The following is a 22,022-nucleotide window of genomic DNA, read 5'->3' on the forward strand; positions in this document are numbered from 1 at the left end:
GGTGATGAAACCCTCAGGCGCTGCAGCTGTCCTGGCTGAGGTGAGCTCAGTCCGGGTCTGCCTCCCAGCAGCTGAGTGACCTGTTCGTCTCCTCACCTAGCAAATGAGAATAGTAGTCACGCCTACCTCATATGTGCCTGTTTGTTACATAAATAAAAGTTTAGGTAGAAGAAGACTTGGAAGCAGAAATGTTTCCGCAAACTTCAGGACTCTTCCCCTGCACCCACCCATGTTAAATGCGCAGGTTCCAGTGGGGCAGATTTCAGGTGGCTGGGTGATGTCATCATCTTCTGAGGTTTAAAACAGACCAGAGTGGTGGTGTTAGTTGTCACTAGTTATGTCTGCTAAATTTTTAATAAGAATTTTCTTTTTTTATTTCTCCCAAGCCAAACTAGCAAGACGCAGTCAAGAACGAGACAATCTTGGAATGCTGGTCTGGTCACCTAATCAGAATCTATCAGAAGCAAAATGTAAGTTTTAAAGCACTTTTGTCTTCCATCTTTCTTATTTACTGCAAACTTTTAGACTTACCTTTGTAGCTAAAAGTCTATAGGTATATTACATTTATTTTGCATTTTTTAAGTAATTTGAGGAATCTGAAAATACGTTCTTTGTTGTATCCTGTCATAATGATTTAAAGATTCTTAAAGTATGGTTTCATAATTTACTTTATATGTAAAATGCGGAAATAGCTAATACTCTGAAGTAACTAGAAGGAAAGGTTCAGAGTGGAAAGAAAATGATAATACAGTGTATAACTCCTTCAGCTGGGAATTTATAGATCTATAAAGATGAAAAGTTGAACAGAAGATTACTTCGTGGAAGGATTGCAGAGGGCACATGCATTTACTGAAAACAGATTTCATGATGTACGGTTCGGCCTGGCCAGAGGCAGAGCTTGGCTCTTTTGTGTTTACATTTTGGGAGCATGAATATTCTGAGCTACTTTGGGGTTTCTTTTAAGGGGTGGGGATCCTAGAGTGAGATTAATTGTATTTCCCAAGTTTGCCTTTTCACTTTTTCTGTCCCCTCTGCTCAGATGATCAGGCAAGAATAACTTTATATTTGATACATTGCCATAAATCTTTGCTGTTTTCAAAGTTTTTGTTTTTGTCATAGCTTTAAAGACAGAAAAAACCCTAAATTCCCCTCTTTGAGAATTATTCAGTGTGTGTGGGGTTGTCCATGGACAGAATTTATGGGGATTTGTGAACTTGGAAATCACATGCCTTTTTTTTTTTTATGCTTTATGCATGGTTTTCTGGAGAAAACTGGGTTTTTCAAGGGCTCTTTGAAAGAAATTGGATAAGAATCAGTGTTCTAAAATGTGTTAGGGCTTAGAAAGCATCAGTGGTAAATGTTGGTCAGGAAACTTGAATTGTGAATGAAGGCTGTACTCTCAGGCTTCGATCAGAATTTGCCAGATTGTGTTTTACAGTCTATGTCAACAGGTTTCCTCCATCATGTAACAGTTAGAGGTGATGCATATTGAATGTACACCTCTTGTACAGGTAACACGCATGTTTGCACATTTAAGATGCAGAGAGCTCATATGGTAAAGAAATGTTTAATTTTGACCAAAAAGGATCTTTTTTTTTAAAATACAGTACCTTCTGTGGAGCACAGGAAATTCAACTACTCTTAGTAATGCTAAATTTAGCAAGAATAAAGTAATCTCAAATCTAAGATTTTTAGAGTATCTTAATTTTGCCTCTATGCCAAATCCTTTGACTGTGTGGATCACAATAAACTGTGGAAAATTCTTCAAGAGATGGGAATACCAGACCACCTGACCTGCCTCTCGAGAAACCTATATGCAGGTCAGGAAGCAACAGTTAGAACTGGACATGGAACAACAACAGCTTTCCAAATAGGGAAAGGAGTACGTCAAGGCTGTATATTGTCACCCTGCTTATTTAACTTATATGCAGAGTACATCATGAGAAACGCTGGGCTGGATGAAGCCCAGCTGGATGAAGCACAAGCTGGAATCAAGTTTGCCGGGAGAAATATCAATAACCTCAGATATGCAGATGACACTACCCTTAGGGCAGAAAGTGAAGAGGAACTAAAAAGCCTCTTGATGTGAAAGAAGAGAGTGAAAGTGAAAGAGGAGAGTGAAAAAATTGGCTTAAAGCTCAACATTCAGAAAACTAAGATCATGGCATCTGGTCCCATCACTTCATGGCAAATAGATGGGGAAACAGTGTCAGACTGTATTTTTGGGGGCTCCAAAATCACTGCAGATGGTGATTGCAGCCATGAAATTAAAAGATGCTTACTCCTTGGAAGGAAGGTTATGACCAACCTAGATAGCATATTAAAAAGCAGAGACATTACTTTGCCAACAAAGGTCCGTCTAGTCAAGGCTATGGTTTTTCCAGTGGTCATGTATGGATATGAGAGTTGGACTGTGAAGACAGCTGAGTGCCGAAGAATTGATGCTTTTGAACTGTGGTGTTGGAGAAGACTCTTGACAGTCCCTTGGACTGCAAGGAGATCCAGCCAGTCCATGCTAAAGGAGATCAGCCCTGGGTGTTCTTTGGAAGGACTGATGCTGAAGCTGAAACTCCAGTACTTTGGCCACCTCATGCGAAGGGTTGACTCATTGGAAAAGAGTCTGATGCTGGGAGGGATTAGGGGCAGGAGGAGAAGGGGACAACAGAGGATGAGATGGCTGAATGGCATCACCGACTCGATGGACATGAGTTTGGGTGGACTCTGGGAGTTGGCGATGGACAGGGAGGCCTGGCGTGCTGTGATTCATGGGGTCGCAAAGAGTCGGACATGACTGATCGACTGAACTGAAACTAACAAGTATGGGTGCACCATAGTTTAGTCTTTTCTTCTTGTATTTTTATTCTTATTTTTTAAAAAGCACATTTCCTCCAAAAGTATCTCAATTAGGGTTATATTGAATTTGTGTTTTTTCAGTGAGAATTGATTTCCTTTACATTTTTATTGAGCCGTCTTGTGTGCCTGGTAGGTACCAGGAGGGAGGGATTCAGGAAGTTTATATTCTGATGCACAAAGAGGGGGGCAATGAAATGTAAACAGATCATTTATGTGTATTTTCTTTAGTCCAGCTGCTTCCTTTTAGTTGCAAAAACCTGGGATCTGGAAAAGTTAGGTCAAATGTTTAGGGTCCCTCAGCTAGTTAGTAGCCAATGTTGGCCTAGATTTCTGGTTTGAGCTCTTATGACACAGGTCTCCCTTGGTGTGCTGTCTGATTTAATAAACGAAAATATTTAAAGTATTACTTATATTACATAGTTGCTCTTGTGTGTGTGTAAGTAAAACTTCCTTAAGGAAAGATGCAACCTTTGGAGTATGCCTAGAAAATGTGCAGAGACGCATTTCATGTAGAGGAAATGTGGACAAGTCCAAGTAGCATAGATGAGAACAATGGCATTTGGGTATTATTATACACATTATTGTAGCAAATTACATGATTAAATGATGACATGATATTTAGGGGGCAAAGGCAGAAATGATGGTTCGGTCCTATAAGGGAATCTGGAGGTCGGGCAGTGAGAGAAACCGGAAATCATCACCTCTCCAAAGATAGCCACACTGGAAGGTTGGAATTTGCTGGCCGAACTTTAAAGAAAAAAATTAACGCTTTCAACAGGGTGGACATATAGAACTTAAAATCATGTCAAATTAGGGATTTTAAAGTAAGCTTTAGCTTTTAGGGGATGAGAACCCTCCTTGGACCTGCATATAAAAAGTTATTTCTGCATTAAGTCATATGACTTCAGTACCCGTTTTCAAAATTATAAGTGAAAGTTTCACAGGTATGTAGTAAATGCCTAAACTTTCATAGAAATATATATAGTAAACGTGTCGGGGTCTCTATTCACAACTTTCTAGATGACTGTAAGTTGAAGTCAGAAGACCTGACAGTTGCCACTAGGCGCCCTGGGGTCTGAGCCCACCTCTGCCCTCTGGACGCAACCAGAGCCCGCTCCCCTTGTCCTCATCCCTCTTGCTGAGTTCTCCATGGCGCTCTCCCCTCACTTCCTCCTGGGCATGGCTGAAGTGTCCCTGGGGGCCCTTCTTGACCACACACAGAGACCATACTGCCTGATCTCCCTTTCCTTGGTTCCACCTTTCTCCCCTGTTCATAACCCCTCAGCTGGAGGTGGGCTTGAAAGGAAGTTCTTTTACATGGTTGAAATTCACAACTCACAAATTTAGAAACTTCATTTTATATTAACAGTAACATAAAAAGCACATTTCTCCTCCTTTTTGTGGTTCTGATATTGGCGTAATTGTTTAAAATACAAAACCTTAAAATTTTGTGTTCACTGAGGTGGTTTCTGTCACATTAAAATTTGGGAACTGTTCTTTACACATCAGTGTTACTCTCTAATTCATTGATTCATCATAGTCACCTGGGATCATTATAAAAACAAACCCATAACATCAAGAGTACATTGGATTCTTTCCTTGATCTGAGTGTATTCATTTCCTGAAAACGAACCCAGCTGTATCCTTACATATGTGCTCTTCTCTACACACATCATACTTTACTAGACCATGCACACACACACATGTTCATAAACATGAACACAGATACATATTTATACACATACATTACAAAACAGGGTGGAACCCGAGTCAGTATTCTAAAGATGCTTATCAGACAGTTCTTATCAGTCAGGATTGGGAACTGTGAACTGGGACGCAGGTCTGGTGGTGTTCAGGGACTGAGTCGGTGCCTCTAAGTATTTATGTATATGTATATTTTTGTACAGAGAATTTATAAAAATACTTCTTATTTTACAAGTGGTGAAATGGACTTAGCTGCAAGTTCCTGATAGAAAAAGGACTCTTACTCATCGTCCAGGGCTGTTTGCACTATAGCTCACTGTGAGATTATAGGTGAAACAAGGGTTAGTCTTTTTCTCCCTCTTTTAATGTCAGGAAAAGTTGCCTTTAATTGAGGAAGATGCAGACCTTGTGAGCGTGGTTCCTTCCTCAGCTTGTGGCACAGAGCAGCTCCCGAGAGCAGACAGGACAGGCTTGAGGGCACAGCCGCCTGCTGGGGCTCGGCCGTCAGGTGCTCACGTGCTGCGACACGGGTGCAGGCGGCTAGCAGGCTAGTTGCCACTGCGTGCGTCTCATTCCTTGCCACAGACTTGGGGCGTGTTTAAGGAGAAAGATGGTTATTTTGATTAGTCACAACTAAATGTCCTTCATTCCAGTGATGATCAGTTTCTACAACAGAGAATATGCATATGCCTTTCTGGAAAATATACCAGTGTATAAGTACTAGAGTAAATGGGGAGGAGTGCACTTATCTTTTTATTGAAAAAATTTAATGCAACACACAAGCAAGTTTAAATCTAACAGTTAAATGGTTAGTCCTGGAAGGCATGATGGGCCGCCTACTCTTAGATGAGGAGGGCCCTGCAGCACTGAGGCGGGGGAGGACGTGATTCGGGGTGGACCAGGTAGGACTAGATGCTCGAGGCTGAATTCCATTGTGTTTCTTATTTCGCTTGATGAGATTGTGAGATTGGGCTGGATTTGTAGTGTTTACTGGGATGCAGAGGGTGGGGAAACTTTTTCTATAAAGTGGGCTTTTAACAAAACTACATGAAGAAATAGCTTTGTTGTAAAGGAAGCATGTTGTATCCCTGATGAAGAGGGAACTGGTGCTTTCATCATAGTCTGGCTGAGTCCCTGGCTGATCTTACTTCTTAAGCCTACTACTCCCACCTCGAGATACCACGGGGATCGTTGAAATGTTGTAGTGATGTCTGTGCCCACCAGGTGGCACAATTGCTTTACCTAACTGATTCAAGCTCATTTTGATTCTCAGTGAGTTACGGTGATGATTCATTTCTTATTTTAATAGCTCAAGGAGACGCCACAATGTTTGTTATCATATTCTTGAAGAAAACTTTAGCATGCTGTTTTTGAGTTATGAGAGAGAAAGTGGTACAGTATCTCCTTTGCAGCACCTGCAGCTATAGTAAATTGGATGGTAAAAACTTTACAGCTGTCCTAAGGCTGTGGGTTTGTCCTCAGCAAAGGTGCCAGCCTCTTGCTTTGCATAGACTGTGCAGGATCACAAGTATTCCAGGTTGCTGCATTATCTGGGGAGGGAAGGGTGAGCTGTTACTGTGGCAGTTTTCTTCTGCATTCTTCCCAGTTCTGCAGTCGAATTTAAGATTCTTACTAATGATACTGGGAGCATTTAGATCATCGGGTTAGAAGATGAATATAGAAACTTGTGAAGCTTTGCTCAAGGCGGTCATCTGTCTGTTAGCCTCTGTCTCCGTCACGTCCTTCATCAACCACAGTTTTGTTTTCTTGACTCCATTCAAATGGAATGGACTGTGTTGCTGCCTTGCTCAGCATTCTCGCCATGGAGCTGTCTTTATCTGAAGTGAACCTCTCCTGACTCCCTTACTCAGGGGAGAGGATTGCTAACTGAGGTTTAACTCAATGGGTCCTGGGGCCAGACACTCGGGGTGCATTGATACAAGAGTCCTGTGTCTGCCTTTACCAGCTGTGTGACTCTGGCCAAGTGATCTAACCTCTCTGCACCTCAGTGTCTTCGTTTGTGGATAGGAGTGATAGTAGAACTATTGGAGAGGATTAAAAAGAGAAGCCTAGTAAAGAGCTTAGAACAGTGGCCCGCATGTAGCAGATTCTCAGACGTTAGTGACTTTTGTTAATCAGTACAGCTCCATGGGGTCGCAAAGAGTCGGACACGACTGAACTACTGAACTGAACTGAACAGCTGCTGAGGCTTCAGGAAGTTTCTCTTGAATGCCCGTCATCACCGTCACTGCATTCTCAGGCTGTCCCGCGACTGCGCTTGTTGCCATGTGTATTTACGTTCTCTTCTGTCACCTGTGTGTTGGTTCAGGGAACTGCAGGGAATCGTTTTTCTTTTGTATTTGGCCTGCTGTTTAATACAGTGTTCTGTACGTAGTGAGGGTAGTTCAGTAAATGTTTGACTAAGCTCTGTTAAATTTTGTACATTTTCTTGATGAGTCTTACACACATTCTACCTTTAAATGATGTTACCCCTCCAACAACTCATTCAGTTGTGCTATGCATAATGGTAAGTTGTTGTCAAAAAAGGCATGGTTTGTGTAGTTCTTTAAAGGATGCATCCATCATGATCTAAGATTGGACCATTCTTCCTGGCTGTTTCTGTAGGAGCTTTCAAGTTTTTAAAAACACGGCATTAGGCAATGATAGGATTGTTTTTAAAGCAGAATACACTTAACCCTGTGTCTGAGTCTCCTGCTTCTGATGCCAGATTAGAGTGTCAGCTAAGCTACACAAGGCAAGTCTGCCTGTGGCTCCCGATGACCCTGGTCCTGTCCCGAGCGCACTGGGGAAGGCTGCTGGGGGCGGAGCCTGGGCATTTCCCTAAGCCCCCGGGAACTTTGCTGTCAACCTGATCACACTCAGTCAGCCTCTCTGCCTGCAATGGCTGTTTGCCCCAGATTAGGATGAACTCTGGTTAACCTTTAATCTTCTAGAGACAAAATCAAGATTATTGTTGCCAGGTAATAGAAAGTGCTGGGAATGCCCCCCCAACTCCTGCCGCGTTCTTTGTCTCAGGCAGCTGGCACTTCTCTCGTTTCCCTTGTTTCATCTTTGTCCCCCACCTCAAGTATCCAGGCATCCTTTGTTTTTCATAGGAGCAGGTGGGAGTCAATTTTGTTTTCTGAGATTGAAAGCTCATTTTTGCTTAAAAAAGCCATGCGGGAGGTTTTCAAAATGTTCCATTTTCCTCATGACCTGCCAAGAGCTCCTGGCAGGCTGTGTAAAGCAGCCAGGCAGGTGTTGGGGAGGGCCTTGGGAGCACAGAAGCTGAGGTGGGGGTCCCTGTCCACTGCTGCTGAGAGGGAACAGGGGCTGGGGACGGCTCAGAGAGGGCAGGCAGGGGAGACAGGCCTGTCACAGCACTGTCTGTGCCTGTGGCTGTACTGAATTCACGCTTGTCCAGAACGCTCTTTGAGTAGCAGGGGACCGGAGGCCTTCCCTCCATGGTGTAGTTTTCAGTCATGTGATAACCTAGCTCTGCTGGTGTGAGCAAGTTGCTGGGGGTAGCACAGTCTTAAATACGGTGCTTGTCAGGCACCACTGGATACGAACTCATTTTATCAACAGACAGAGCCAGGATTTGACCTGAGTCTTTCTTACCCCATACCTAACCTGTGCTGCCTCTCTTTACTTCCCTTTCTTTGTTTTAGTTAAGGTATAGTTAATTTACAGTATTGTGTTAATTTCAGGTGAAGAGCAAAGTGATTCAGATTTATATATATATATTTTTCCAGATTATTTTCATTTATAACTTATTACAAGATACTAAATATAATCCTCTGTGCTATACAGTAAATCCTTGTTACTTGTCTTACTGTGTATAGTGGTTTGTATCTGTTAATCCCATGCCCCTAATTTATCTACCCCTTCCCTCTCTCCTTCGGTAACCATAAGTTTGTTTTCTGTCTGTGAGTCTGTTTATTTTATGTATAGATAGATTTGTATTATTTTTTTAGATTCCGCATACACATGATATATAATATTGGTCTTTTTCTGCCTGACCTCATTTAGTATAATAATCTCTAGGTTCATCCATGTTGCTGCAGATGGCAATATTTCATTCTTTTTTATGCCTGAGTAGTAGTCCATTGTATAAATACACTGCATCTCCTTAAGCCATCTGTTAGTGAGCACTTGGGTTGTTCCCGTGTCTCGGCTTTTGTAAAAACTGCTCCTGTGAACATTGGAGTGCCTCTGTCTTTTCCAGATACGTGTGCAGGAGTGGGATCGTGTGTTCTGTGGTAACAGAACCTCCGCACTGTTCTCCCTGGCTGCCACACCAGTTTACATTCCCACCAGCAGTGTGGGCGGGTGCACTTTTTCTCCACACTCTCTCCAGCATTTGTTATCTGTAGCCTTTTTGATGATATGTGCTGCCTTTCACCTTGCTAGAAAAAGAACCTAAGATGTTAACATTGTACATATCACAGTCCGCTAGCATCCATTCAGCAAACGTTTGTCTAGCTTTTATTGAACACTGGGCAGGGGGACAATGAAAGAATAAAGAACTGGGTTTTCACTGGCAGGTGTCAGACGGTAGTCCTTTTCTAAGCTGCAAGGCCCCCGTATGTTCACTTATTTCATCGGACCTTCAAGGCCAGGTGATGTCACCTCAGTAGCTGTGATACAGTTCTTTCTCCCTTTGCTTTAGGTTTGAGTCCTGAGGGTGGTCTCTAAGAGCACCTAGAAGATGTGACTTAAAAAGCCACCTTATGCTGTTTGCTGTTGTTGCTCAGTCGCTAAGTCACATCTGACTCTTTGCGGCCCGATGAACTGCAGCATGCCAGGCTTCTCTGTCCTCTGTCTCCCGGAATTTGCTCAAACTCATGTCCATTGACTCGGTGATGCCATCAACCATCTCATCCTCTGTCACCTGCTTCTCCTTTTGCCTTCAATCTTTCCCAGCATCAGGATCTTTTTCAATGAGTCGGCTTTTCGCATCAGGTGGCCAAAGTATTGGAGCTTCAGCATCAGTCCTTCCAATGAGTATTCAGGGTTAATTTCCTTTAGGATTGACCGGTTTGATCTTCTTGAAGTCAGACTTCAAGGGACTGTCAAGAATCTTCTCCAGCACCACAGTTTAAAAGCATCAATTCTTCCGTGCTCAGCCTTCTTTATGGTCCAACTCTCACATCCATACATGACTACTAGAAAAACCATAGCTTTGACTATGCACACCTTTGGTGGCAAAGTGATATCTCTGCTTTTTAATATGCTGTCTGGGTTTATCATAGCTTTCCTTCCAAGGAGCAAGTGTCTTTTAATTTCATGGCTATAGTCATCATCCACAGTGATTTTTGAGCCTAAGAAAAGAAAATTTGTTACTATTTCCACTTTTCCCCCTTCTGTTTGCCATGAAATGATAGAACCGGATAGATCTTAGTTTTTTGCATGTGGAGTTTCAAGCCAGCTTTTTCATTCTCCTCTTTCACCTTTATCAAGAGGCTCTTTAGTTTCTCTTCACTTTCTGCCATTAGAGTGGTGTCATCTGCATATCTGAGGTTGTTGGTATTTCTCCCGGCAATCTGTGTACAACATGGCACGTATTACATCCACATTTAGCAGCAGCAGCCTGGGATCCACTGTTTTAGTCTGTTTTACTGGTCCTACCACCAGTTAATTTCTTATATAAAAACAAAAGAACAGATAAAGATAGAAAAAGCATCTAAAGGATGGTTTTGTTTCCCTTGTAAGGTTTTTAGGTAAATCTGATCAGAAACAATGGGGACCATTTTAGTGGACTGTTACTGATGTAGCAGACTGTGGTTCTGCCCTGAGAGGGTGGGCAGGGCAGGCTCCCAAGGGCTCCTGCATAACAGCCGGCCTGTGTGTTTACTTGCCTAAAGATCATGTGACTGACTGGGGATCACATGACTGAATGTGTGCACACACCACACATTCCATATCTGTTAAGGTAAGTAATAGCTTCTGGAAACCTGTATGCTCACAGAGACTAAATAGCAGAAGTTTGAGGTGCGTTTATTGTTCATTCAGCAGATATTTATAAAAAGAAGGAACCCATAAAGCAGACCTCCAGGGCTGACCATCAGTTGACTCTAGTTTCTTTTTCTTTCTTCCTCTCACATGTTCTTGACTTGAGCACATCTCATTACCTGGCTTTTGTCCTCTGACCTGAGGTCCACCCCTGGGGTCTGGGGTGCCTTGGGCAGCATTTAGGCTTCTCTCAGGCAGCCATGCAGCCACCAGCTTTAGCAACCTTACTTTTCAAGGCTTTTTTTTTTTTTAAAGAACCTTCCATCATTTTTCTGTTATTTGGCATAATACCCTGTTGTGAAGTAATAAGCAAGGGATGTACTTTGAAACATTTCAGCCCCCAATTAAAAAATCACCAGTTTCAACTTTGGGGATAAACGAGGGCCTTTATCATTTACTGACTCTCAGGTAAATTGGAATTTTACTCAGTGGAGTAGCCAGTCAGTTTGTGAGTATATTAGATGTAAAAAAAAAAAACCCAGGAAAATTAGTGCCTTACTATTAAAATGCACTATATGTAGTTACTGTCTGAATTAAATTGGGTCTTTTGTCAGTGGAAAAAAATCCCCCCTGGTATTAGAACATATGCTAAAGAATTTGCATTCACTCTCAGAGTTGATTTCTGTTTCCCACTTGGTGGTCAGCTTGACCGCAGCTAGGGAGGATGGTGCGGTGGAGCTGGATCGCGTGCTGAGACCAGGCGCTGTGACTCTCTCAGGCGTCTTCTGCTGGCTCTGTCGCCCTCAGCCTGTCCCTCAGCTCGGGTCTGGTCGTTGCCCCTGGAAAGTGAGATCTGAGGGAAGGGCCTTGTGTTTGTTTCCTGCAATTCTGTGCTCCCTGCGTTTTCCTTTCTGAGTTCGCCTTGCTTTTGTAGTTGGTAAGGAGAGTCACACAGGAGCAGAAGGAGGTGCTGTTTGTTAGCGGTCTCTTCCTGTTCTGGGGGCAACCTGGGACGTGTAGTTCCTGGGGTTTATCTCCTAGATTTTCTTTAACATGAAAGTAGGTTGCTTGCTCTTCCATCTGAGAATAAACCCCCATTTCATATTTCTTTTTATTTATAAATAATTATGTTTTCAAGTACCAAAGTAATATTTGCTTATCATAGAAAATTTAAGTAGAACCTTGTTTTAAAAAAAGAAAAAACCAGAATCATAACCTCACCATCCAGAAATAAGTACTGTGAGTATTTATTTGTTCAGCCACTTCTCTGTGAGATCTATATATGTAAGATCCATAACGAGGTGACACTGTACAACTCTGCTTCGCTCCTGTCTTGCCTTTGTCTTTATCCTCGTGCATGGCAGGCCTGAGTATATATATAGTCAACAGCAGTTCTGGTGCCTGTAGACCGTGCCCTCCTGCTCTTGTTCACGGCCTCCTGTCTTGTTTTTCAGTGGATGAATACATCGCCATTGCCAAAGAGAAGCATGGGTACAACATGGAGCAGGTAATGGTGGGATTTTGTTGTTGTTAAAAATGGGTTTTATAGCTCAGTTGTTAGGTGTCTCGTGTTCTGTGTGTTAGGCAGCATGGTTTCCTCATTAGCCGTGTCTGGTGGTTACTGGCAGTGCTACAGGGGCTCTGATCTACTTGTTACTGCCTGAGATGAGCAGTAGAGACCCTTGGCCTGGAGGGGCGTCTGTGGGCTCCGCCGGTCCTCCCTGCTCAGGTCAGCAGCTGTTCTTAGTGGGTACTTGGGCACAGTGCTTTCTTACTTGAATATATGATTTGTTTCTTGATCTTGTGGTTTCTTGACTCATGTTGTCACACTCAAGTCTACTCAGACCTGTTTTAATTGTTTTGAATCATTTTTCAGGTTGTAAAATTTTACTCAGGTGTTAAGAATTGTTTGGAGCCAATTAATGAGAAATCCACAAGATTAATTTTTCTCCAGAAGCATGATATCTTATTTCAACCTTATTTTTAGTTACAGTTTTTTTCAGATTATCACCTTAAGTCAGATTAATACTTTCCTTTGTATTGATCTAGATTTTACAGCCTGTAAATAATCTTTTTTCATTTACCCTAATGCCCAAGGATACCACTAATTTTGGTTACATAGACATGGACCCTTTCTTTCTGCCATGGCCTCACTTTTGGTTGTTTTATCTGGTAGAACTGTTAGGGAAGGCAGTTACAAGAAGGTAGTTCCAGAATCTTTTGAAGCAAGAAATGTATGTCTCTTTCTCCAAAACCTGCTCTTGAACCTCACAAAGCTGCTTAGAAAATCTTTAATTTTTCATTTTGTTTAGAAAGTGTAACTATTATTGGGTGACTGCTAAGTGCACTTGTATGAAATTTGTAAGTATTTTGGTCTCCCAAAGTATGATTATTTCCACTGTAAAGTAGAATTGCGGGGAGTTTTCTTAGAAAAGTATTCCTGAATTCTCTTGTTTCTACTTTGTTCCTTACTCATTTGTATTTTTTTTCTTTTCTGGGCTGAAAAACGAAACTCTTTATATTTGAACTTTTTGGCCAAAGGAAAACAGTGGTGTGCTTTTTGAGTCACTTTCTCTTTTCATGTCCACTGGCACTAGAGTGTGACCCTTTTACGAGCGCAGATTCCAGAGCCCGCTGCTTCTGCCATTGTCCACTGTGACCATCAGCAAGTTACTGGGTTTCTCAGGCCCCTGTATTCCAGTTTGAGTCATGAGAAGATGGGGACTTACCTTGTGGGGCCTGAGCTGGACGGGTTAGTGCACAGAGGGGCACAGCAGCAGTGTCTGTGAGTTCCCATGTGTGTTCGTCAGGGTGTAAAATGTGCTTCCCTTTGCCAGCCTCATTTCCACGATGTTTTAGTCACATTGTTGGTCTAAAAATTTCACTGATACTATTTTTCTAGGCTCTTGGGATGCTCTTTTGGCATAAGCATAATATTGAAAAATCATTGGCTGATTTGCCCAACTTTACCCCCTTCCCAGATGAGTGGACTGTGGAAGATAAAGTCTTGTTTGAGCAAGCCTTTAGTTTTCACGGGAAAACTTTTCATAGAATCCAACAAATGGTGAGTAGGTGAGACCACTGTGTGTGTGCGCCAGCGCCCCAGAAGGGCTGCCCTCCTCCAGTGTGAAAGGTCCTGTGTTTGGTGCAGTGGGAGCTGCTGGGTGGGCAACATTTCCCCGCACCTCCCCGCTTGATAGCCCCTCGGCCCAGCTCTTGGGTCAGGACTGCCCAGAGTGTCCTGAGAGAAAGGGTCTCTTGACGGGGAATGGGTGAGGCGCAGCATCGGAGGCACTGTCTCCCGAGGAGTTCTGCTGATCCCTCACGTTTTAGAATGGTATTTGGTGGACTCCTACCATGAACACTAATTGATGGTCACATTAGTGTTAAAATGAATTCCTTAAAAAACAACCTAGAAATTGTTAGAAGCTTCAGCTGTGTGAAAACCCTGATTCATCTTAAACTGACTCTGCAGTCTTTCATGGGCCAAGTTTCACTTGGAGTCAAAACTTCAGTCGTTTGAAACTGTATCGATGAGGGTTCTATGAATTCAGAGAAAAATGACTGTGACTTACGACATTTCTGAATATGTGAGCGTGATCCTTAGAAAATATATATACATACATTTGATTTTTAAAGATTAAACCTGAACCAGCTCATCTCTTCTGTCTAGCTTCCTGATAAATCTATAGCAAGTCTGGTGAAGTTCTACTACTCCTGGAAGAAGACGAGGACTAAAACCAGCGTGATGGACCGCCACGCTCGGAGACAGAAGCGTGAGCGGGAGGAGAGGTCAGTAGGCACGGGTGGTGTCCCAGCCGTCCGGGGAGCTCTGACGGCCCTGGCATCTCTAGGAGCAGGTGGACACACAGAGGAAAGGGAGGGGAACCAGTTTCCCCAGGGCCTTCAGAGCGGACCCAAAATTTACACAGATGAGCTGCGTTCAGGGTGTTAACGTTCTGAAGGCATCTTTCCTCAGCACTCTGCAGTCACAGTGAGTGAACTTCCCCACACGTTCCTCTCTTCCCCTTAGGGGGGTGTATTCTTTAGCAAAAAGGAATCTCTTACTTCCCGGGTTGAAATTTACTCATGTACTTCTGCAGGATTCAGCTGACATGTTTTTATGTCTGATTTGTTAAAAATCTGCAGCTGAGATTTCCTTCCTCCCTTTCTCGACCATCTGTTTTGTGTATGTGAGCAAGAGCGCTGGTAGGGGATCCTTTTATGACTTCTTTATAAGGAGCTTAGTCTTAGGGACAGCTCAGTGTGCAGGACACACCTGAGATGCCACACCCGCAGCCTTTTGTACACAGAGGCATGGAAGCGGCCTGTGCTCACCCACAGAAGTGGGTTCTGGTCTCAGTGAGAGGCCTGCTGGTGGGGTCCATGCACTCATCCCCAGGCCTCTGTCTCCTCAGGTCTGAAGGCAAGACACAGAATGGGTTTTGTGTTAGTGGGAATATAGGTGGCTTTTAAAAATTATGTTTCTATATTACTTTTATAAATTAACAATGCAAAAATAAAATGAAGGAATAAAGTAAACTCTATGATCTTCATGGCCCTGTCTCAGAAGAGTGTTTTATGATTTCAAATGAAAGGAATGATGTGTGGGGACAAGTCGATAATCAGGTGTCACTTCTGGAGAATTCTAAGGTCTGGGCACAAGTATAAAATGAGAGCAATGTGAAGAACATGTGCAGAACTCTTTCCAGCTGTAAGATTCTGTGAAATTGTTGACCTTGACAGTCTGCATATTTTTTGGTCTGTATCACGTGTAACCAGTGGGTCTATTTATGGGTCAGTACTCTCTGTAACCAAAGAAAAGCAGCAAACTATTGAATTTGTTTTTAGTGTTAGCAACTTTTCATTAACATTTTTTGTTTTTATTATACCTTAGGTTTAATTCACTGTTTGTGAGGTAAATCTATTACTACAAACAGGTGCAGTTTACTAAGCTGGAATCAGAATTAAATCTAAAAAAGAAAGATTGGGATTTGTCATCCTTGAGGATGGAACCATAATGGTTTGGCGAACATGCCCGAGTTCTCACTTTCCGTCCGCCTACGGGTGCTCCTGTCTGCCCTGTGCACCTGTACCACCATCAGGACGCAGACAGAGGAGGGACACGGGCCCCTGGAAGACCCCAGGAGACAGCTGACTTTCTGGCGGGACCTGCCCGTGAAGGGAATGGCAGGGCCGGGGAGAATCCCCTCCGCCCCCAGCCCTTTCTCCTCTCAGCGCCTTCCTCAGCCAGAACTGCTTACAGTGTGGGCCTGGGTGAGAGAGAAGAGGACGGGGTGCCGGTGGGCGTCCCACCGGGGTGGGCCCATGAGACAAGGGGTGTTGACACTTGAAGCCCTGAGTGCTGTGCCACCAGCCCTGCTCAGCTGGCTTTAGCTGCGGGTAGACATGGCAGCTGTCTGGCCTCTGGGAGCCGTCATGCTCATTTTTTGTAAAGCTCCTACCCCGGACAGAGCTTCTTTGTTTTTTTAATACTTCATGGAAGAATATAAACAAAAGCATTTGAAGCACCGTATCGGTGTGAGCGTTCTTTTTGAAGTTCACTTTGAGTTTTTTAGGCCACCAGAAACTTTCTCAAATTCTCAGAATTGTGTAGCTGTGGGTACACAGATGGGACATGAAAATGAGTTTTTACTTGTGGGTGAATTTATTCTCAATATCATGAACCTGTATTCTTGAATAATTTCTCAGTTATATCTAATGATCATGTCCTGGTCCTCTACTAGATAATTAAGGAGAATTAAAGTCTTAAATTTGATATTTTTAGTTGAGAGAAAACACTTTACAAATATAAAGTGACAATGTTCTAGGCTTGGTTTGGGAGGTAGAAACCTATTTCAATAGCTTTTTTAATCATTTAGACTAAAAGAACTATGGCGTTGGTATTTTATTTGAATTGTAAAAACATTTTTCTCAACATTCTGAAAACATATACTAATTTTATATTAAATCAATTTCTTGCTTATATTTGTATATTAAATAGAATTAGCACAAAATAATCTTTGAGTAACTTGTTTTTGTCTTCCAGTGAGGATGAACTGGAAGAAACAAATGGAAATAACCCCATTGACATGGAGATTGATCAAAACAAGGAAAGCAAAAAGGAGGTATTTTTTCCCCTAGTATTATTAAGGCAAATACATTTCATTTACTAGTTTCAAAGTAAAGCGTTCTTTTTCCTTAGTCTACTTAATATATTAAGTGCCACATGGGAGACTTCCCTGGTGGCTTCCCTGGTGACTCAGACGGTAAAAAGTGTCTGCCTACAATGCGGGAGACCCGGGTTCGATCCCTGGGTTGGGAAGATGCCGTGGAGAAGGAAATGGCAGCCCACTCCGGTATTCTTGCCTGGGAAATCCCATGGACAGAGGAGCCTGGCAGGCTGCAGTCCATGGGGTCACAAAGAGTTGGACACGAGTGAGCGACTTCACTTTCAGGAGACATCATGGTATGTATGAGTTTTTAAACAATATTACCAATAACCTCAGATATGCAGATGACACCACCCTTATGGCCGAAAGTGAAGAGGAACTCAAAAGCCTCTTGATGAAAGTGAAAGAGGAGAGTGAAAAAGTTGGCTTAAAGCTCAACATTCAGAAAACGAAGATCATGGCATCTGGTCCCATCACTTCATGGCAAATAGATGGGGAAACGGTATCAGACTTTATTTTTGGGGCTCCGAAATCACTGCAGATGGTGATTGCAGCCATGAAATCAAAAGACGCTTACTCCTTGGAAGGAAGGTTATGACCAACCTAGATAGCATATTCAAAAGCAGAGACATTACTTTGCCAACAAAGGTCCGTCTAGTCAAGGCTATGGTTTTTCCAGTGATCATGTATGGATGTGAAAGTTGGACTGTGAAGAAAGCTGAGCTCCGAAGAATTGATGCTTTTGAACTGTGGTGTTGGAGAAGACTCTTGAGAGTCCCTTGGACTGCAAGGAGATCCAACCAGTCCATTCTGAAGGAGATCAGTTCTGGGTGTTCTTTGGAAGGAATGATGCTAAAGCTGAAACTCCAGTACTTTGGCCACCTCATGCGAAGAGTTGACTCATTGGAAAAGAGTCTGATGCTGGGAGGGATTGGGGGCAGGAGGAGAAGGGGATAACAGAGGATGAGATGGCTGGATGGCATCACTGACTCGATGGACATAGTTTGGGTGAACTCCAGGAGTTGGTGATGGACAGGGAGGCCTGGCATGTTGCAATTCATGGGGTCGCAAAGAGTCGGACACGACCTAGCGACTGAACTGAACTGAACTGAACCTTGCTTTATAGAACTTAAGAGTTTTGTTTGCCAAGAAATATAAGAAAGGAAGCCTTAAAGGGGAAGATGGCATTAATGAGAGGTTTTCTGTAGGGTAGCAGTCCTCACTGCCCTCTTTGCTGGGCACTCGCTCAGCAGGTTAGAAAGGGGCCTCTTGCCCTCCTCTCGGCCGTGGGCTCCTTCCTCCTGTGGGCGCCCGGGGCCTGTGCCCTCTAGGTCATGGAGAAACTTTAATCTCTCTCACGTTTTAAAAACCATGATGCCAGAGGTGTTTAGTCTCTGGATTCAAGAGACCCACAAACCCCTACAATTATATATGACTTTGGGGGGTATATTTATAGCATTTATTTATTATAAACTGTTCACTGAGAACAAGGGGGTATCTGGGTGATCTTAGCCTTTGAAATGAGGGTGATAAACTTGGATTCTTTTGCTGATTCATAACTGAATAAAGCACGTGTAGGATCCCTGAGGACCCTCTGAGGACACCAGGCCTTGTCACTGTGGCCCAGTGGAAACCCCCACAATGCAGACCTCCCTGCAGGCGGTCCCTGATGCGGCCCCCACCGCTTGGGTAGAGGTCCCAAGCCCTCTGGTGTCCGTCCGCTGGAGTCCCATTCAGGCTGGAGTGTGGAATCCCAGCATTGGTATTACTTGTACATGTGTTCAAATAAGTGTCTGTTGTTTCATTAAAATCTAAAAGTTTCTGTCTCAGAAGGTACTGAAGTATGAAAAAAAGAAAAGAGTCTAGACATACCTAAACTAAAAATATACCAGTAATAAATGTTTTTTTATAGATATGTAGGAAATAACAGCTAAACAAAAGGGAAAAAATGAAAATGATTTATAACATCATCACCCTTTATCAGGTCTTTGGTAAAGAAGCCGCCTGCCAATGCAGGAGTGAAAGTGAAAGTTGCTCAGGCAACCCCATGGACTATACAGTCCATGGAATTCTCCAGGCCAGAATACTGGAGTGGGTAGCCTTTCCCTTCTCCACGGGATCTTCCCAACCCAGGGATCAAACCCAGGTCTCCAGCATTGTAGGCAGATTCTTTACCAGCTGAGCCACAAGGGACGCCCAAGAACACTGGAGTGGGCAGCCTGTCCCTTCTCCAGCGGATCTTCCCGACCCGGGAATCTGACTCAGGGTCTCCTCCACCGCAGGCAGATTCTCTACCAGCTGAGTCACCAGGGAAACCTACCAGTGCAGGAGGCGTGGGTTTAATCCCTGGGTCAGGGAGATTCCCTGGAGGGGAAATGGCAACCCACTCCAGTATCTTTCCTAGAGAATCCCATGGACACAGGAGATGTGGGATGTGGGACACAGTCCATGGGGATGCAAAGAGTCAGACACGACTGAAGCGACGAAGCACCTACCCATTATCACTGTTAACATTTTGGTGACTCTTTGAGATGACCTTCTTTGTAAAATATGTGTGTGTGCCTGCTCAGTCACTTCAGTCATGCCTGACTCCTTGCCACCCCATGGACTGTAGCCCGCCAGGCTTCTCTGTCCATGGATTCTCCAAGCAAGAATACTGAGGTGGGTTGCCATATTATATAGTTCCCTGTGCTATGTTTTTGGACCATGTTTTTGCATTAAATATATAAAGCTTGTCTCTGCTAGTCCCAAACTCCCAATCCAACCACCTCTCCCCCCAGCAACCGCAAGTCTGTTCTGTATATGATTCTGTTTGTTTCATAGATAAGGTCATTTGTGTTCTATTTTAGATTTCACATATAAATGAAATCGTGTGATACTTGCCTCTCTCTGTGTTGCTTCACTTAGTATGATCCTCTCGTTGCGCTCATGTTGTGGCAGATAGCATTGTTTCCTTCTTACGGCTGAGGAGTCGTCTCCCGCTCTTCCCCAGTAGCACATTGGACGCTTCCGACCTGGGGGGTCTCATCGTGCGGTGTCATGTCTGTTTGCCTTTTTATGCGCTTCGTGAGGTTCTCAGGGCGAGTATACTGGCGGGAGGTGCGGGGTGGTGTGCCATCCCCTCTTCCAGTGGATGACGTTTTGTCAGAACTCTGCTGTGACCCATCCATCTTGGGTGGCCCTGCACAGCATGGTGTGTAGCTTCCTTGAGTTAAACAAGCCGTTCACCGTGATAAGGCAGTGATTCCGGTGTATGTGTACCACGTCTTGTTCTATCCCTTCATCTTGTCAGTGGACGCTTGGGTTGTCTCCATGGCTTGTCTGTTGTGCATAGTGCTGCTGTGAAGAGAGGGGTGCACGTATCTTCCGGATTACAGATTTGTCCTTATATATGCCCAGGAGTGGGGTCACTGGACCACGTGGCAACACTGTTTCTAGTTTCTTGAGGAATGCTACTGCTAAATCTTGATGTATTTTTATGTTGAATATATTTGTATGCATAGCAGTATGTTTGTTATTCTGTCACAAATCTTTTATAATTGAGTTAATTTATACAAATTTTTAACAATCTTTTCCCTATAATTAATGCTGAAATCTGATACCATAACTACATATTTGTGCATTTAATTTTTTCTGTTAGAATTAATTTCTGGAAGTTGAATTATTGAGTCAAAATGTTCTAGATATATTCTTAAGGCTTCTTTTGGCATAGTATATTATTATCAAATAGGAAACTGGTCATACTCTCTGGATGGCACTCTCACCAGTGATCTATATGAGTGCCCAGATCATTTTAAGGATTAGTTAAATTACATTGTTTGTGAAATCAAATAGAACTTGAAGTTTTTAGTAAGCTTTGTTTTTGATGCATTGTTATTTATTAGGTTCTTCAGTGGAACATTTTAAATGAAAGAGAAGAGGCTTGGTTTTATATTAATTTCTATAATTCTTATTTATATAGCACAGTTTCTGATCTGAAAAGAAAAATGGTTAGTTTCTTCTTTAGTTTCTTAGCTGCTTAACGTGCTGAAATGTATGAACACAGACGTGATCAGTCGGTGATCTACACTGACCGTGCTGTTACAGAGCACAGGTTATTGCTGACTCAGATTTCTATGTGTTGTTTATTACCACTTGTTTTAGAGCTTATTGCTACCATCATAGTCTGCATGGTCTTTTTATCTGTCTTAAAATGTGAAGCAACAAGCTTGAATGTATTTTCAGCTTTACCAGCCAGTGTTAACAGACTAACAAGATGTCAGTTAACCTAAACTTCTTGTTAAAATGATTACCAATAGATGTTATCCTTTCCTTGCCAAGATGTGAGTGCATTTCATTTCCAAAGGTTTTGGTTTTAGAAAGAGCATTTTAAAAAATAAGCAGCAGTCACACATTTCTAAATGACAGCTTATAGTTTTTGAAGCAGGTTACATGCCATGAAAAGTGTGTCATCCCAAAAAAGGGGTATATAAACAAGTTTCATATTCAAGTTATTATTTTTATATCCTTCTATCAAGATTTAAGGAGTTTAAATGGATCCTTATACAAGTGCTGACTCATTTTTTTTCTTTCCGTGGCCACATGTCTGTCCACATTGCTGGGGACTCTTAGGATGAACTCATTCCTTATTCGTATATACACAGCTCACCAGAAGGGAGCACAGGTTATTTTTTTTTCCTGTATTCCTCCCAGAAGCTAGGAATGGTTCTTGTCAGAGGTTTATAGAAGAAAGATGTATCTGTAAAGGAAGGAGTGGAGTCTACTTTGAGTTGTTTATTTAGCTAATGTTCTTTGTCTGTTAACTGTGTTTTAGAATTTGTGCATGGTTATTTTGGTATGGTATGGTATATGTCTTAGATTGTTTGGAGCCATGTTAAAATATGCTTATTGCTATTCATTTGACATTTTAATTTTTTCACTTTCTCATTTATCAAATATGTGTACCATGCAGGTGCCCCCTACTGAGACGATTCCTCAGATCAAAAAGGAAAAACATAGTACTCAAGCTAAAAATAGAGCAAAAAGGAAACCTCCAAAAGGAATGTTTCTTTCTCAAGAAGACGTGGAGGCTGTTTCTGCCAATGCCACTGCTGCTACCACGGTGCTGAGACAACTGGACCTGGAGCTGGTGTCCATCAAACGACAGGTGCCGTGCACCCCATCCTGGCGAAGAGTGCCCTGCACTGCAGCCATGCTCTCGCTGCTCACTCACTTCACAAGTCTCAGAGGGGTGTTCTGTTTCTAAGGAATTGGACAGAGGATCTTAGGCCCATTGATTTTTTTTTCTCCTAACTTAACCATGAAATTGAAATTTTACATATCTGTATCAATCTAGAT

At 42.8% G+C, this 22,022-nt stretch overlaps 1 protein-coding gene across 1 annotated transcript in view; it reads left to right on the plus strand.

Annotated features, from left to right (window-relative positions):
• RCOR1 (REST corepressor 1) overlaps nucleotides 1–22,022 on the plus strand; it is a 117,566-nt gene that overhangs the window by 83,616 nt on the left and 11,928 nt on the right. Inside the window, exons 3-8 of the mRNA XM_070358021.1 lie at nucleotides 387–470; nucleotides 11,967–12,019; nucleotides 13,415–13,576; nucleotides 14,186–14,304; nucleotides 16,562–16,640; nucleotides 21,637–21,831. Coding sequence (XP_070214122.1) covers nucleotides 387–470; nucleotides 11,967–12,019; nucleotides 13,415–13,576; nucleotides 14,186–14,304; nucleotides 16,562–16,640; nucleotides 21,637–21,831 — 692 coding nt within the window. The remainder of the gene's footprint in view (nucleotides 1–386; nucleotides 471–11,966; nucleotides 12,020–13,414; nucleotides 13,577–14,185; nucleotides 14,305–16,561; nucleotides 16,641–21,636; nucleotides 21,832–22,022) is intronic.

Source organism: Bos mutus, chromosome 21 (assembly GCF_027580195.1).
Source record: "Bos mutus isolate GX-2022 chromosome 21, NWIPB_WYAK_1.1, whole genome shotgun sequence".
Classification (NCBI taxonomy): domain Eukaryota; kingdom Metazoa; phylum Chordata; class Mammalia; order Artiodactyla; family Bovidae; genus Bos; species Bos mutus.